Here is a 17,963-nt window from a genome sequence, read left to right on the forward strand (position 1 = left end):
CCCCAAAGTTGTCTGCTAAAAGGAGCTGTGTGGGAGGTGGCAGGTAGAAGAATCATAAATACTTTGGAAGAACTTGTGAGAAAACAATTTTTCATCCTGACGACTGCTAATTGCTAATTATTTGGTATTCTCTCTCTCTCACTGGGTTTTAACATACCACATGTCCCATTTCATAAGACCATTAAAATATTTCTCAAATTAATTTAAGTGAAAGTACTCTGGCTAAATCTTGGTTTAAATGATGTTGTTCAGATCTCTTGTTGACAATGCAGAAATCTCTCCATTATCGTTATTAATGAATAACTTTAGTGGTGACAGGAATATTAAACAGAATTCACAATTGAAATATATATACTTATTATCTCTATATTTGGCTAACAACTTCCTGGAATCGAAAGGCTTTTGAGTTTACCCTGGGAAAATAATCTCTAACCATCTTTCCTTTGAGCTGCTGCTATACTGCAAACTAAAAAAGACAACAGTAGATATTATAAGGCAGAAAGAAAGAAACACAGCAGACCCATTCAATCCCACACAGTCTGAGGTTAAAGCAGATGAAGAATGCAACGGCGGCCAATTAGAATCACCTGGGACCTTTAAACAAGCTAGGCCACACTGCAGACTAATTGTATCAGGATCCCTGGGGGGTGGGCGCAGGCATCGGCATTTTTTAAAGCTCCTGGGTGCTTTCCATGTGTAGCCAAGGCTACGAACTGTTGGTTTAGTGGCTATACCGTGCTTGGTAACTCTCTCTGGTGAGATATGGGTCTGTAGCCTGCAAGCACGTTGCTCAACACGGCTGTTCCCAATGAAAGCAGGCAAAGCCTCAACAATTCCGGTGTCACCAGAAATAAAAAAGAACTAGCAGTCACCATGTATCCCTTCAAAAGTATTTATACCAAACCACTCAAGGGTACCAAGTTTTTGTATAAGGTTATTTGCTGCAGCATATTTTTGTAATTCGTAAGGGACTACGTAAGTAAATGTTCAACTTCAGAATATGAAACTACTAAGAAAATACTTCTATTCACTGAGTGCATATTACGTGCCTCTACTGTAAATAAGATCATCTTCTGGGAACTTGAAATTCATCAGAGCTCAGGACCAAGATCCTTGCTCTTGTGAAGCTCGCATTCTAGACAAAGCAAACTACATCATTTGCACGGCCCAGTGCAAACTGCAAATGTGCTGCTCCTTATTTAAGAAGTACTAAAATTTCAAGATGATGATGGCAGAGCATTAAATCAAGCATGGGGCCCTTCGAAGTGCAGGGTTGCGTGTCCATAAAACTAACCCAGTTTCTAGAGGAGGGAGACAGGTGATAAACAATAAAGATAATAAGTAAGCACATAAAGTGCACAGCATGTTAGAAGCTGGTAAGTGCCATGGAGGGGAAAAGAGGAGAACCAAGAAAGGAAACCATGTGAAGTAGTGGGCCCCACTGGAAGGGTGAGATTTGAGCAGATTTGAATGAAGCGAGGGAGTCAGCTGTGAATATTTCGGGAAAGAGCTTTCCAGACCAGGGACTAGATAGAGCAGAGGCCCTAAGTGAGGCTGGGAGCGTGCCTGGAGTATGGATGAAGAACTGGTGAGCGAGGGTCAGAAGAAAAGGAGTCTGCTGTAAGGACTCTGACCTTTCACTTAACATTTTAAAAGATTTGCTGTGGTTGCTATGTGGAGAAGAGTCTGTAGGTGAGCAGGCAGAACAGGAAGGAAGTTACTGCAGTGATCCAGGAGGAAGTACAGATAGAGAATTAGAATATATATATATATATGTATATATGTACATATATAATATGTACATATGCACATATATACATATATGTACACGACACGTGTATATATTATATATATGTAAAAATGTGAAAAATTGTCCTCAAGGAACAGTATATAAAATAGTATGTACTTAATGGCTAATTTTTTGTTGTATAAAAACAAACCCCCAAACTATATATATATATATACACACACACATTTGTATATAAGTAGAAGAAGATCACAATTGTCATGAATCATGCTGTTAATGGTTACTTCTCTGGTTTGGGTTTGACAGGTAGTAAGAAACAATGTCACCTTTTATTCTATACTTTCCTGATACACTTGAATATTTTAAGAATGAATTACTTCCGTAAATTAAAAAAAAAACAACAAAAAAACACTGCTGGGAATTCCCTGGCGGTCCAGTGGTTAGGACTCCGCACTTCCACTGCAGGGGGCATGGGCTCGATCCCTGGTGGGGAACTAAGATCCCGCATGCCGCGTGGCATGGCCAAAAACCAAACAAAACCACACTGCTTTTCAAAGTAGGATATCCTAGGAGTGGTTCCTCTCTCAATACAAATATGGGGATGTTTCCCAAAGATGGGATAATATCTAACCAGGCTTCTACAGCTTGAGAAAGATGTAGTTAATCTCAAAAATAAAAATAAAAAAGAAATGAAAACAAGATTACATGGTTTGAAGCCAGAATCTGAAGAAAAAAAAAAAGTAGTGAGATGGAAATTTGTAAACTTGGAGAAAACCAGGTAGAATAGTAAATGAATGACTTTAACATAAGAAACTGGGCAGAGAGTGTTCTGCACTTGTTAACAAAGGTCTAGCGAAGGGGAAGTAGGAGGATTAGGTTGAAAAGAAAATGAATTCTCCTAACAAGAGGATGTTAAACATGGGCCTGGGGACTTTTCAGTTATGAGCAATCCTGCCTTATCCAGGATGCTGTTTCATGACAAGCATTGCTCTCTGGACTCGCACTGGTGCTTTACTGGATTCTCCCCCAACACACATACAGCTCACCAGGGGCCCTGTTACCCTCCCCAGTTGTCTCCTATTACACTTCAGTCTAAAATTCAGAATAACTACCCCCCACCCCCCCACCCCCGCCCCAATGGCCCTTCAGAGCACCACCCCTTCCATTTTGGACCACATTCCCTCCCTCTTTCACCAGTTAACTCTTCTTCCTTCTGGAATTATAACCTTCCTCAGCCTGGCTAAATCTGTGATTATTTTCTCTCATAACAGCCTGTGCTTCTCCTTGAAAAGAGGTTTATATGTATTGGACTGTTCACCTTCCCCAGCCAAAGTGTAAGCTTTCAAGATCAGGAAGGTGTTTCTAGTCCCAGGATGTACCTGACCCACAGTGGTCCCCAATGTGTTGAAAGAATAAATGTTCATTGCAGCTCTATTTACAATAGCCAGGACATGGAAGCAACCTAAGTGTCCATCGACAGAGGAATGGATAAAGAGAAGATGTGGCATATATATACAATGGAATATTAGCCACAAAAAGAAACGAAATTGAGTTAGTTAATTGTAGAAAAACAAATACCGTACGCTAACATATATATATGGAATCTAAAAAAAAAAAAAAAGATTCTGAAGAAACTAGGGGCAGGACAGGAATAAAGACGCAGACATAGAGAAGGGACCTGAGGACACAGGGAGGGGGAAGGGTAAGATGAGACGAAGTGAGACAGTGGCATGGACATATATACACTACCAAATGTAAACGAGCTAGTGGGAAGCAGCCGCATAGCACAGGGAGATCAGCTCGGTGCTTTGTGACCACCTAGAGGGGTGGGATAGGAAGGGTGGGAGGGAGACGCAAGAGGGAGGGGATATGGGGATATATGTATGCATATAGCTGATTCCTTTTGTTATATAGCAGCAACTAACACAACAATGTAAAGCAATTATACTCGAATAAAGATGTTAGGAAAAAAAGAATAAATGAGTCACAGTCTTGCCTCTTACACATATAGAAATTAATTCGGCAGCCTTTCTGAGCTCTTTTCCCTTCACCTCTAGGATCCTAGGAGATCAAAGAGAATTTCTTACCTGAGAGATAAATATAAAAAGGGCAGTGTTTACCGGTGTGGTGTGGCATTTAGAGGGCCAGGCTGTGCTGAGCAAGTTGTTATTTCCTGATGTGTCAATGAAGATTTATCAGTTAGTCGGAAAGGTGAGAGTACAAGGTAGCAGTCACATGCAAAACTCCAGCGTTTACTGTTAATACCACTGAAACTGGAGGGAAAGGGGCAGGGCACGACATAGAGGAAACTGGTTAGAAGCGACTAGGTCTAAGATGGCGGAAGGTTCTACTTCCTGTGGCCCTTGAGCCTCATTGGACATTCATTATAATACATCAGCTAAACGACACGCCCACCAGTGCCATGACAGTTCCGAGGCTAACCATAAAAGGCCGAAAAGTGGGCAGTGGCCCAATCCCTGGAAATCCCCGCCCCTCCCCCCCAAATAGTTGGAATAATCCTCCCACTCATTAGCCTATGACATTACCCACCCCAGGGAATTCCCTGGCGGTCCAGTGGTTAGGACTCAGCGCTTTCACTGCCATGGCTTGGGTTTGATACCTGGTGGGGGTAACTAAGATCCCTCAAGCCATGGGGCATGGCCTCCCCCCCAAAAATTACCTAGCCCATAAAAACTAACCACCCCATATTTCGGGGCCTCTTGCCTTCTGAAATGCTCCACACTCTGCCGAGTGTTTTTCTCCCTTGGCCACTCTCACTTTCTGAGGTGACCCCATGCCCTGGGGCCGCTCTTGCCTTTTGAGATGATCGCATTCTGCCTACGGAATGTGGATCTCTCTAAATAAATCCACTTCTTACCTATCAGTTTGTCTCTCACTGAATTCCTTCTGTGAGGAGACATAAAGAACCTGAGTTTCATTAAGTTCTAAGACCAGTCCTGAGATCTCAATTAAAAGACAGTGGGTTCAAGTCCCAACCTGAGTTGTGCGGTTTCACCACCTTAAACCTTAAATCTATGTACTTTCAAAAAGACCTTGCACTTTGGCTTTAGTGATCACTTAGTACCTGCACTAGAGAAGTAAAATCATACCACTCCTGCCCCCACCAACGAGCACAATCATTAAAGACATCACTGGGTGGAACTAGTCAAAACATTTTCACAGAAGGCCCACTCCTGCAAAAAGAAAAAGAAAAACAAATAACTGTGTTGGAAAGGGCCAGCTTTGTCATTCGTTTGTAATGACACATATTCCAAAAGCCCTAGCGTCTTATTGTGCTGAACACCCACATGCTGATGATGTTGAGGGATGATAAGAGAAATCACCTGGAGGAACTTGGAAGGGCTCTTCCTTTCATGATTGATGCAGACCACCTACGGTGGTCTCAGGCTGCCCACAAGCAGGAAAAATCCTGAGAGCTCTCACTGAGTCTCAGTACCTTCTTTTTGGTGTGACCATTTATGGCAGGCAAAGAACTTGTTCGATGTAAGGGTTTTACAAATAGTTTCAATTGTCAGTTAAGCCAGGGACCATCTTAGATACCAAAAGAGATATTTGGGAAGTGAGCAGTGTTCATAATCACCATGCCGGTGACAAAATAAAGCAACATAGTATCACACACAATACCGTTTGGAGTGCCCAGGCACTCAGGTTCTGTAGGAAAATCCTAATTACTAAGCCACACAAAGGAACAATCCAAAAACTGCAAGGAAATTGGAAAGGGTTACAAACATGATCAACCAGAATACATGTTGAATCACTCACTAACTGATTAGCCTTTTCATCTAGTTAAAAGTATGTCTAGGGCTTCCCTGGTGGCGCAGGGGCTGAGAGTCCGCCTGCCGATGCAGGGGATACGGGTTCGTGCCCCGGTCCAGGAAGATTCCACACGCCGCGGAGCGGCTGGGCCCGTGAGCCATCGCTGCTGAGCCTGCGCGTCCGGAGCCTGTGCTCCGCAACGGGAGAGGCCACAACAGTGAGAGGCCCGCGTACCGCAAAAAAAAAATGTATGTCTAAATCCACATACATCTCTGTCTCCAAAAGATACGTTTTGAGATTATTTTCATCTTAACTTTCAAAGCAAGGCATTTTGGACTCCCATCTCAAAACACTGGTAAGTGTAATTTTTATACTTGTGAAGTAGTTTGAACCACATTGTTCATTAACTTTATAATTAAAACAGAAGTCCTTCTTCCTCATTTTAATAGAGTGAGAAGGTATTTCTTCGTTTTGATTGGAAAATAAACAAGGACAATGAAAAGGAGTAGAATACCGACCGCCATGAAGAAAATCCTCCTCAAAAAAAGTTTAGTGCATTTACTGGGGATTTTTCTGATTGTCAGAGGTGTGCTAAGCACTTCCATTTCCTTTTACAACTCCATGACGTCTGCCCCTTCGAAGATGAGGAAACTGATTCTTAAAAAGAGGTTAAGGAACTGGCCCAATATCACAGTTAGGAGGTGATGAAACTCTTGGCTTGGCAGGTTTTGCTTTATCGCCAGGGTTCTGTGCAATACCATGCAGCTCAAACTTTCACATGCATTCATATTAGCTGGGGATCTTGTTTAAAGCACATTCTGACTCAGTAGGTCGAGGGCGGGGCCTGAGACTCTGAATTTCTAACATGCTCTCCACTGATGAGGAGGGAGCTGGTCCATGCACCAAACTTTGAGTAGCAAGGCACAATACTATCGCAAGACCATCATTCCTTCCCTTTCAACAGAATGGTATGACATTTCATCGCATTGGGAGCCAGACACTCTCTCTTGGTTACGTGACCCTGATATATTTGAGATAACACGGAGACAAGAAAGATATCAATCCAGAAGCAATTGTGGTTATGGAATGCATACATTTCCATGTATTTTTTACAGTAAAAATGCATTAAAAAATCTTTCACAAAAGAAACTTAAAAAATACAAGTAGGGTGTTCAGTTCTCCCCACAAAATTCTTTCAGGCATTGACTGTGTCATGGGTGGGAGGGAAGTTCCTATAGGGTTTGATTTAATCATACAAAATACTCATCCATATCATCTCTCATCAAGACATGTACACGAAGTGTGGAACTAGGGAAAGTAGGCTCAAAAGAATCAGTCTCCAATTTAAGGTTACAGTAGTTCAGAGAAAACACTACCTTTCTGCTTAATGCATAGTCCCTGTACAGTACGATATTTCCAAAGCAAATCTGATATGTGGAACTCAGACGGCACTGCCACATCAAAAGTCTTCACAGACGGAGCCAAGCCCAGGTGGGTAGCACACAGATTTTAAGATGTCAAGTATCATCTCTGACAACAAGAAAGACATCAAAATGTTAACTTCACGATGTACTCCAAAAATCCACCTCTTGATTTCATTTATTTAAAACTCTGGACCACAATTGAAAGCATCGATCATTTAACATCATGGATTTGGCTAGAAAGAGTGAGAGAATTTCTAGCAGTGGAGCCTTAGGAATAAAATCCCCAAGTTGGCTCTTAGGAAATTGATGAAAAAAGAACATCATTATTCAGCTCCGCCTTACCACTGTAGTTCAATGTATGCTCTGTATGGAAAACTCTGAAGATAAAAATAGCAGTCACAGACTTTTTCCTCTTTTTTAGCTACAGAAATGTACAATTGTGTCTGTTCCAGGAAAGAAACTTGCTTTGTGCGTGTCCACACAATGACAGCTATTCATTCTAATGTTATGTATAAACCCATAAGTCAAATAAAGCTATGAACAATGTAATATTTATATATGCATAGTGTTTTATAAAAAGATTGGCCCACATACTGCTTTTCATCAATACAGAAAGAGCATTAAGTCCATAGCACACCACAAGAAATGAATGAAGAACAGAAATGCAAACAAGTGCTTAATAAATCACAAGCAGGCTCACCATGGAGGAAATGATGATATTCAAACCAACTCAAGCTTCAGAGAATTACTTATATAGTCTCCCATTTTTAAAACAGCTTTACATACCTGATTTAGTTTACAGTAAAATATATCCCAATGAATCACTTTGTTCCATATTCAGAAATATAAACACATATCACATTCCTCACAGCTAAATTTTGTGTCATAAATTCTCTTTTATACAAGAAAAAAAGGCAACAGTTGTTTGTTTTTAAAACAGGCTCTATTAATTACAATTTTTAACTCTGTACACATGGTAATTGGCTGGTTTTCTCCATTTTTTTCTTTTTCCTTTTTTTTTTTTTTTTTAAACAGTACCATGAGAACAACAGTGATTGACTTGCAAAGTTTTGTGTCTGTATGGAAAATGCAAAACAGTACTATGGAAATACACAATGCATCGTAAGCAGCGGTTTGCTGCAGTGGTCCAACAGGTACAAGCAAAGGTTTTGGCTCAGCTAGGCAGTAATCCATTTCAACCGCATCCTGGGGCTACAGCCGACCCAACCAAACCTCCTGTGAGATAGTAAAAGAATGGGTCTTTTATCAAAGAAAAATCACTATGTTTTGCTCTGTCGAAAGACTAAAAGAACAGGGTCATAAGGGCAGAGGTTTGCCAGCTAGATCTAGAACCGCTGAAATTGCATCCTTCTCTCCCTTTCAATCATCCTGGAGACTTTCATTATGGTTCCAAAGGAAAACTGGCATTTCTAAGAATGAGCATGCCCAACCCTCATTTCTTTTAAACATTAACAGAGAGGTTCCTTCCAACAAGGCTTACTTACTCCCTTCTCTCCAGTTTGGCAAAGGGCAAGCGCGGGCTTACGCTAAAATGGGGGAACATACTTTCTGTACTGGCAATTCTTAGGACTCCTCACGCCAGGCACACTGTCCCCCATTCCATCTCCTGTTCCGCCTCAAATCAGGCAAGACAACACACAAGGTGTTTGTTATCCATTCCTTCCAGTAGTTGGGCAAAGCTGTGATGGCACTGCCTTAATGAAATCTTATTAGATGTTGGTGATGCTAATGAACCTGAGCATCTGTGCTTGGGCTGCACTGGGGTAATGGCGGCCAACCTTCTCCTCCTGGCACCTTTCTACGGCCAGGGAGAGTACGAACTGTTTTCTGAACCAACTATAACTTGAGAACGTAACATTTCTTTGTGCTGTGTCGTTTGACTATAAATATCCTTCATTTGCGATAGTAGTCTCTTCATACAGTTTGCTTAACTTTAGGATCGTCGGCAATCCTGATCCATTCCAAAGAGTCCTCAGCTTTTACAAATATAATTTTTGCCTTTTTGCTCTTTTCTTTTTTTCAAGAAAAACTCCTAACTACAGTATAGCACTACATCACTACACAAGTCTCTATCAAATTAATTAAACTTGATCAATGATTTTCCTTACTTAGAGAAGATGATCAACAGCCCCATTTTACCAGGAGAGAAAAAGGTCGCTCCCCCCAGAAGGGAACAATTCTTGACAATTCTACAGTTTATGTAGAAACAAAATTTATATCCCTTGGGGGCAGCATTTGGCAAATAATTTCCAAAAAAGTATGCATTTAAAAATACTTTCTTTAATATGATACATCAGGCACAACACTTTTCATATATATATATTTTTTTCTTATAAGATTTCAAATGCATCAAATGTTTGTCGCAAGTCAGAGAATCATCAGGCTGACGTCAGACGCTTCACTGGTAAGAAACTAAATCATTTCAGGTCTGTGAGCTTCCTCTTAGAACCTTTGACACGGTAAAGGCTGGAATGTGATTCAGGGTCTCAGATACTGAGGTCGGTGCTACATTCTTTGTAAGGTCGCCTTCTCTGCTCCGGGGGATGTCTGGAACTTCGGCCGGCATCCTGTTTCAGACTTGTCTCGTCCCTCTCTCGGTGGCCGCCTTTGTCCTCTTTGCTCCTTTTCTCCAGGGACCGCTCTCTCCTCCGCTCGGGGGACCTGGTCCGCCGCCGGTCTGTGGATTTGGCTCTCCTTTCGGGCGAGCTTCCTCTCTTGCGCTCCGGAGATCTTTTCTGATCCAAGAGTCTCTCGAGAGACCTCCTCCGCCGGCCGGGGGAGCCGTCCCTCCGGCGGGTTGGGGACCGCTCTCGCCTCCTCTCCGGGGAAGCCTCCCTCTTCTCCTGCTTCTCCCTCCTCTCCAAAGTGTTGTCAGCGCTCCTCGTGCCCTCCCTCCGCTTCTCCGGGGGCCTCCTCTTGGGGCCATTGGTCACCATCCGCTCGGGTTGGGCATCTCTTCGTCCCTCGGGTGCCCGGTCCTTGGGTCGGCAAGCCCCACTGTCGGGTTTTCTAGAAGTTCCGTTCCATGTGTGATGTTCGTTGGGTTGTCTGCTATACTCTCTGCTGCCTTTGGGATCTCTCACGTGTGCCCGCTTTTCCCCATGTGGTGATGATTTGTGAAGATCGGGTGGATAACTGGACTCCAATGATGGATGTTGTCGGCGGTCGGGGGGCGCGGCCCTCATTTCCGGAACACCTTGTGGACCGGTGGGAGGGCCGTTCCCGTCGCTGCTGGGGTCTGCGAGGAAGAGAAACCAGAGCAACAGTTTGGTACCAAGGACCTCGGCTCCTGTCTCCACCCGCACACGTGAAATCCCATTAGTCACAACAAACAAACGACTGTTACAGCAGTCAGAATCAAAGCCAACTGGCTCTTGGTTAATTTAAGTATAACTGTAACTAGTCAGGGTTAAAAAACTGGTACTTGTGGCTTTCCACAGCTAGTCTACTGTTCTTTATACTCATAGACCATTAAAGAACTTGTAACATCAGTCATGAGTTTAGTCTTTAAAGGCACAACCCAAATAGTCTGTCTAAAAGTATCAAAATGTCCCCACCCTATCTCCTGCTCTTTTTCCCCCACTCTACCCCACTTCCTCCCCGATCCACCCCCCCCAGCCCCCAGCCCCCATGACAGAAAATATTCCTTTCTTTAAAGAATACTTGTTTTAATTTGCTTTAAAACAACCTGGGCTATTGACCTGGAGGGTCATGAGAGAACTTTCTGGGGGAATGTAAAGAGTTGATGTTTTGATCTGGGTGGGGATTAAAGGCGTGCATAGAGAGGTAAAAATTCACTGCACTGCACCCTCAGGCTTTATGCATTTTACTGTAAGCAAAATATACTTCTCTTAAAAAAAAAAAAGTTATCCAGCCTGGTGATTACAGAGGCAACACAGCCAGATGTTGATGATGGGCAATTGTGACATTATGGGAGGGTCCATTTAACATTCTCTCTACCTTTGTGAATGTTGTTCAACTATTTTCCTTACTTTTGCATAAGTTTAAGGAACTGTTTTTAAACTGTAGAGTCTGCTGACAGATAAAAGGGAGTGGAAGAGAGGCCGTCAGGATCACATTTGACATTAGATGGGGTTCAGATAGAGGCGCTTTTCTGGATGCTACAGAAGCAGCCATAATTACATCTTTGAGCCGTGAAGTCTCTGGACAGCTTCTTACAACCTCAAGTTGTCTATAGATTGAAAAGCAGGGCAACCCATAGGGCTCCTATTTACTGTTAAACTACTTGAAATGATGCTGCAAATGTTTTAGGTAGCATCCCGGATGTATGACAGCTCTTTTCAAAACAGGGATGCTTCGTCACACCTAAACCCAGTAAGTCATACACACTATTGCATTCCAGGCAAAGCACCTGAAATGATGTGCTGCAGCGTGGAGGGCAAACCAGGGCCACAGTCACAGGGGCGAAGGAATCACGGGTGCCCCCTTAAGGATCTTTCATGAGCCAACAAGGTCAACATTAAGCAACTAGTCTCTTTCACGAACCATCTCCCAAAACCTAGGGTGGGTTTTAACAAAAGCAGGAATATAGCCTAGAGCAGGAATCAGTAAACTTTTTAAAGGAAAAAGTTGTAAAGGGCCAAAGAGTAAAATATTTATGGTTTGGCAGGCTGCATAGTTTGTCACAACTGTTCACCTGCCACTATAGTGCAAAAGCAGCCGTGGGCAACACATGAAAGGAACGGGCATGGCGATGTGCCACTAAAACTTCACTTACAAAAACAGGCTGCGGACCAGACTTGGCCCGTGGGCTGTCATTTGCCAAGAGATAACTGAGTAGGAAATCTCATCTTCCTGTCTATCAAAGCCCTATCCCTCCAAGTGAGAGCTTTGTGATCTGAGGTTTGTTTTTTTCTGAATGCTGGGTAGACTTCTAGAATTAACACACGCAGAAGCTTATGAAGTCATTTTAGGATCTAGGTGAGGAAAGGGGCTTCAATGACTATCATAAATCTAACCTTGGGATTTCTTACACCTACTTTTAAGAGAAGGGAGGGTAAGACTTCCATAGGGTCAGCGGTGTACTTACAATTCAAAGAACGCAGGGTGCTCAGAATGAATTGCCAAACATATCAAAATAGAGCTAAAGCAGAAGCAATGAGGAAATTAGGCCACAGCACAGAAACACCTAGTATTGATTGAGCTACAAACCGTAGTTTGATTATGGCCCATAAGGTAGAAGCAAGCCTCCCCGAGCTTTTCATTTCTCATACATGCAGCGATATTAGGAGGTATCATCGCTGTAGGAGGGAGGGCCCAGCACCAAGAACAGTCAGAGAGAAAGAGAAAGAGAGAAAGAGAAAAAGTTGAACGTTTAGATTCCCTATAACAAAGAGGAAAGAAAAAAAAAATCTGCATTTGTTAACATAGGGCAAAGAGAGTTTATTTGTCCAGTCAGACAGTCTAAGGCAACACTCAAATAAGGCTGCAGAGACCAAAATCGGAACAGTGACGTTTTCAGACAGCCAGATAAGGTGACTCGAGAAGCCAGACAATGGATGCATCCTTTTTTCTTTTTTTCTTTTTTTTTCTTTTTCAAACAACTGGAACAATGACAGGCTGGCATAGGAGAGCATTAACAATAAACAACAAAGGAACAAAGTTCCCTCCCTCCATCCCCCCTCCCCCAAGACCACGGCAGTTAAATTAAGTACAAAAAACTCATTACAAAAATAGCCTCACAGAGAAGCAGGTTCCAATCAAGTCAGAAAAATATTGGAACTTAACATATTATAACCCATTTGTGATTCTAATCAATAGAATTAGAGAGATTTAGTCCCAATGACACATGGAGACATTACAGTAGCACAACCCTGGCACGTTCAACCCTTCTTGGAAAAAAACTGTGTATTTCAATGATCTTTATTTTTAGCCCAAAGAACATTTGTTAGTGTTGGATTTTCATCCTCAGTGCAACAGACATAGGTTTTGAGAAGGTACACAGGTTACTGACGATGACTCGCAAATGAAAGATCACATCCAACAGAAGCATAGGGAAGACAGAAAAGGGAGATAATGTTACACAGTTTCAGTGGCATCGATACACCTATGGTCAAGGTTTAGTACAGTACACAGCTGTGGCATCTTAATGTTGTCAAAATACCTCCCCCATGGTTGGCCATGTCTCAAGGGGCCTCATCTGATCCCCATCCCATCCCATCCCACCCCACCCCCCCCGCCCCGGCCCCGGCCTTGGGCCCCTTGTATTTTGCGCCTGCATGAATGCCCAACACCTGGGAAGGCTGTCCTTCAAAGGGGTTATCCTTCTCCTTGAGCTGCATCTGAATTAAGTATCTCATCAAGTCCAAAATGCAACTGGGAATTGTGCCAAATGACTTTCAGAGAAGAGGGTGACAACAGATAAATCCCTAATAAAGGGGACCAACGTATATGGGGACCATTCAATCACAGTTTCTATAGAAACTTTTGTAGACCTTTGGTTGGGAAGAAAAGCCCTACATCTAGGGCATAGCTTTTTTTTTTTTTTTAATTTTAAACAAGAATCTCAAAATAAATAGGATGTAATTATTATAATATACAATATTTCACTATCAGAACACTAGGCTAGGTGAAGAGCATTACTGTTTAGTCAAATCATGTCTACAGATATGACAAAGGAACTCTATGTAAAAGCTGGCTTTCCTCACAGGAAAGGTATAGTAATGTGTTTCCCTCACGATGGGCACTGGGAATCGATTTCATCCTTTATCACCTAAAAACATATGGTTAATATACCAACAGTTTTGTTTGTTTTGTAGCAGTGGGCTCAGGTGGTCTGATGTGGGGTAGGGACCAGTGGGGGGGGGGGGATGCAGAAGTATTGCATACAGAGCATCAAGGAGGTGAGCAAGGCCCCCAAATCATCTCCAAATTTCACGCCTCTTGAATAAAGATATCAAGTAACCAAAAAAGAAAGAGAGAGAAAAAAAAGAATTGTGCCTCAACATATCACTCAGGAAACCTGCTTTCCTGCTTCTTAAAAGGAGTAGAGTCATTTTGTGCTAAGAATTGGATCTGAGAAACAGTTTGGCACAGTTCAAACAAACATTCCTTCGCTCTTGGTCGGACTAGACAAAATGTTCTCTCTGATTATCAGAAAGGGGGCTATAAAGAGCTCGTCTTAGGCCATGCCCCAGTCCACGTAAGCAAGCAAAAGGATGAAATGTGTAGAGATTTCAGAACAAGCGAGGCAAATAATCACATGGTGCGAGAGGCTGGTAAGACACTGGTGAATAGGGGAAACAAAAAGACTTTCCTGCTGCAGTTCTGGAGACAAATTCATGGAGTCATGCCAGGGAAGGAAGGAATGTTTTCATAGTTTGACCCACCATATTCTGGTACGGAGCCGTCTCCCCGCTTCAGAAACAGACGCACTCTGCGGCCACCATTCTTAATCAGTTCAATAGCCCGAGAATGCTTCATGTTTTTGGTGGTCTCACCATTGATCTCTAAAATTTCATCACCAACCTGCCAAAGCAAGAGAGAGCCAAGGGAGAAGATCACAAAAGGGTTTCACCAGCTATTGAGGTGCTTTGTAATTTTAAATTCTTTCATTTATTGACTATTTACTGAACATGTTCCAGAAAAATCTTCTATTGTTTAGGATACAGCAGTGAAAAACCCCCCAAATCCCTGTCCTCATGGAGATGGTATTCTAGTGGGGTAAAGACAATAAGAAAATTATAAAAATGCATGTACACTAGACAGTGTTAAGTGCTAAAAAAATAAAGTAGCAAAGGGAATATTAATTGTTGAGGGGAGGCGGATGTGGCAGACAGTTTCTAGGATGGCTCCCAATGGTCCCTGCCTCCTTGAATTCATATGCTGTGTAATCCCCTTTCCTTCGGATGTGGGCTGGAATTAGTCACTTACTTCTAACAAACAATATGGCAAATGTGATGGGAGGTCAATTCAAAGATAAGGTTACAACATGGTTTTGGCTTCTGTCTTTTTTAAAAAATATTTCATTTATTAAAAAAAAATTTTTTTTCAGCCACAACTCATGGCATGCAGGATCTCAGTTCCCTGAGCAGCGTTTGAACCTACACCCCCTGCAGTGGAAGCACAGAATCTTAACCACTGGACCACCAGGGAAGTCCCTTGGCTTCTGTCTTACTTGTCCTCTTTTGTTCTCTCAATTGTTCATTCTGATGTATGCTGTGAGCTGCCCTACAGAGTCTACGATAAGGAAATGAGGGATGGCTTGGGCCAACAGCCCAAAGCGCACGAGTCCTACCAACAACCCTGTGAGTGAGCTTTAGAGGCAGATCCTTCCCCAGCTGAGCCTTCAGATGAGACCACACTCCTGGCTGATACACTGACTGCAACATTTACTGGGAGTCAGCGACTATGCCAGGCACTGGAGGCAAAGGAGTAAACAAGACAGGCCAGATCCTTGCTCTCATGGAGCACATATTCTAGAAGGTAGAAGAGGAAAGGACTGGCTTTGGAGTTTAAAGGACTAAATTTGAGTCCTACCACTTGTTAGCTAAGTGATCTTGGCTAAGTCCTTTACTTTTTGGAGCTCACCTCCTCATCTGTATAAGAGGAGGATAACAACCCATGCCTACCACGCTGAGGGGGTCCAATCGAATATTACAATATGTCTTGTGAACTGTACAACATTATACAAAATATCAGAATAGTGGTATTTCTTTCAATCGGAAACTTTTTTAAGTGAGTAAAGACATGGAAAAGCATATGCCATGTGTCTGAAATATAAACAAAAGGAATATAAACCACCATATATGCACAACTTATGCATGTGTGTGCATAGAGGAAGGATATACAGGAAACTGGTATATTAGTTTGACCCTGGAAACTATATTTTTACTATGCACCAGTTTCCTCTAATTTTTAAAAATCACATTCATGGTCTACCTTCTCAATTAAAAAAAAAAAAGCTCATTAAAAAATTCAGTCTGAAGAAACATAAAATTCAAGATTCTGTCTTAAGTTACAAGCATTAAATTCCCCACCTTTGGTCACTCTTTTCCCTCTTTCTGCTCAGGGCTAATTTTAATCACTTTTTTGATTTCCTGACCTGACTCTCAATTTCTTTAATTCCTTGCAAATTGTTCCCTATGTATGTCTCCATCTCTGCCCCCTATCTCTAACGAGCAGATGATTTTTTCTTTTCTAATCATCTGATCTGCCCAGGAGAGCAACATATTCATACGTGTAAGAGGTATTAGATATCTAAACAGAACAGATTGGACTTCTGGCACATGTGCATTTAAAATTTGCAGCTTTGATGACTACCTAGTGACCCTGAATAGTCACGCCACGGACTCCTTGGCCCTCCGCTAATGCAGAGTGTTAAATCATTCCCGAGGCCTAGGGGGAGGCGGCAGTGGCTAGCTAGAGACTGCATGGAGCTCCCCACCCAGAACCTACAGAACCACACAGCTTCCTGCTCTTGAAGCATGCTGGGATACCCAGGAATCCCTGGGAAGTGATGTGCCTGCCCCATGAGATTAAGTAAAAGAACTATGGAGATGGGATTCAGACAATATCCATGTTAATAAGTTCATAAGTGACTTTAATCCTTCACTCAACCTCAGAGTTGGAAGAGCTCACCTAACTTTAGCAGTTACAGCTAACTATGCTTGAGGGAGAGATTTATGCTAGGGTGGGAGTCCTGCACTTGGAGTGTCCTGAAAGCTTTAGAAACATGTAATTCTCATGAACGTGCAGGTTCTAACCATAGGATGTCAAGAAGTCACTGCAGATGACTTCTTTATGTCCACTCCAGACGCCTCTCCCTACTTACCCTCATCTTTCCACACCTTTCTGCAGGACCATCCTCTGCTAAGCGCAGAACATAGAGGTCCATGTTATACTCTCGGCCCCCTCGAAGACTAAAGCCAAATCCCTTGGCACCTCTTTCCAGTTCCACAGTGTAAAAATCTTGCTCCTGTTCAAAGAAATTAAGTGCAGTCATTCTGGGAGGACTTAAATCCACACACATTTCTCTCTCCCTCTTCCCCAACATTCTCCATTATGCTCATTTGACACAGAGGCACAGTTTCTATCCCCTTCTTGGTGGTTCTTGATTGTTTATTAATATCAATTAACCTTAGGAGTTTGGAGATCTGGAATTCATGAGTGTGCATACAGATTGCGTGCCAACACGCATATATTAAAGTTTAATCGGTGAGGCTGCAACTTGCATTTGGGGCAGGAAAATCCTTCATTAAATAATACCATCCAGCACATTGCTGGGTATTCAGCCTCCCTGCCCAACGTCTGAAAACATCTCATCATTAGGATACCAACAACTACCTCCACACATCTGGACAGTGCTACCCATGCTGATTAAGGAGAATCAGGAATGGATTAGGGAAGGCTCTGAGAAGGCCAGTCGGGGGGGAGAAAAAAACCTATTAAACTCTGTATCACCCCATGTTTCCCAAATTTGCTTCACCTGCTATTACTTGTGCACCCTCCATTACCACCTTGTGTGACAGCTGGGTAGCTTTAAGGGGTCTCCTCTGAAATTCACAAGTCTGAGAAACACCTTAACAAAAAGACATTTTCTTGACATAACTGCCTTTATGAGTACCATGACGAGACATGAGCTGTTTTGCTCTTTCTCTGATCACCAATCCTTGAGACAATTATAGCTTTTTATTTTGTTTGGGTTTCCCCCCGAGCCCTGCCTAGAAAAGGATGTCTAGGAATATCTTTCAAAGGTAGTAAAATGTCATTTCCTTGATAAACCAATATGAGTACATGTTTAATACATACCCCTCACAAAAAGTTATTTATCTTAATTGAGGGTACCTTTTAGAAGATACCTGGTAAAAACAGCTTTAGAAAGTTGGAAGGAAACACACCAAGCCAACAAGGAAGAAAGAGAAATGGCCCTCACCTGTGTTCCCTGGGGTGCTTTGAACTCAAACTGAGACTCCGGCTTTGGTTTGGTGGTATTCCTGCTGAAGCGAGAGAAAAAAGTGTAAGAGCAACCCACG

The 17,963-nt window shown here is 42.5% G+C and overlaps 1 protein-coding gene across 10 annotated transcripts in view; it reads right to left on the minus strand.

Moving 5' to 3' along the window:
* Positions 1 to 6,604: 6,604 nt before the first annotated feature.
* MAGI1 (membrane associated guanylate kinase, WW and PDZ domain containing 1) overlaps positions 6,605 to 17,963 on the minus strand; it is a 617,590-nt gene continuing 606,231 nt past the window's right edge. For 4 of the 10 annotated variants that reach the window (XM_060022852.1, XM_060022856.1, XM_060022851.1 and 1 more), the window contains 4 exons: positions 17,864 to 17,924; positions 16,763 to 16,906; positions 14,319 to 14,457; positions 6,605 to 10,207 (listed from right to left, as the gene is read on the minus strand). In XM_060022852.1, coding sequence (XP_059878835.1) covers positions 9,456 to 10,207; positions 14,319 to 14,457; positions 16,763 to 16,906; positions 17,864 to 17,924 — 1,096 coding nt within the window. In that variant the 3' untranslated portion in view covers positions 6,605 to 9,455. Of the gene's footprint in view, positions 10,208 to 12,141; positions 12,231 to 13,182; positions 14,458 to 16,762; positions 16,907 to 17,863; positions 17,928 to 17,963 lie in introns of those variants that run through there. The other 6 variants (XM_060022850.1, XM_060022853.1, XM_060022848.1 and 3 more) reach the window with 3 other exon arrangements.

This window comes from Delphinus delphis, chromosome 10 (genome assembly GCF_949987515.2).
Source record: "Delphinus delphis chromosome 10, mDelDel1.2, whole genome shotgun sequence".
Classification (NCBI taxonomy): Eukaryota; Metazoa; Chordata; class Mammalia; order Artiodactyla; family Delphinidae; genus Delphinus; species Delphinus delphis.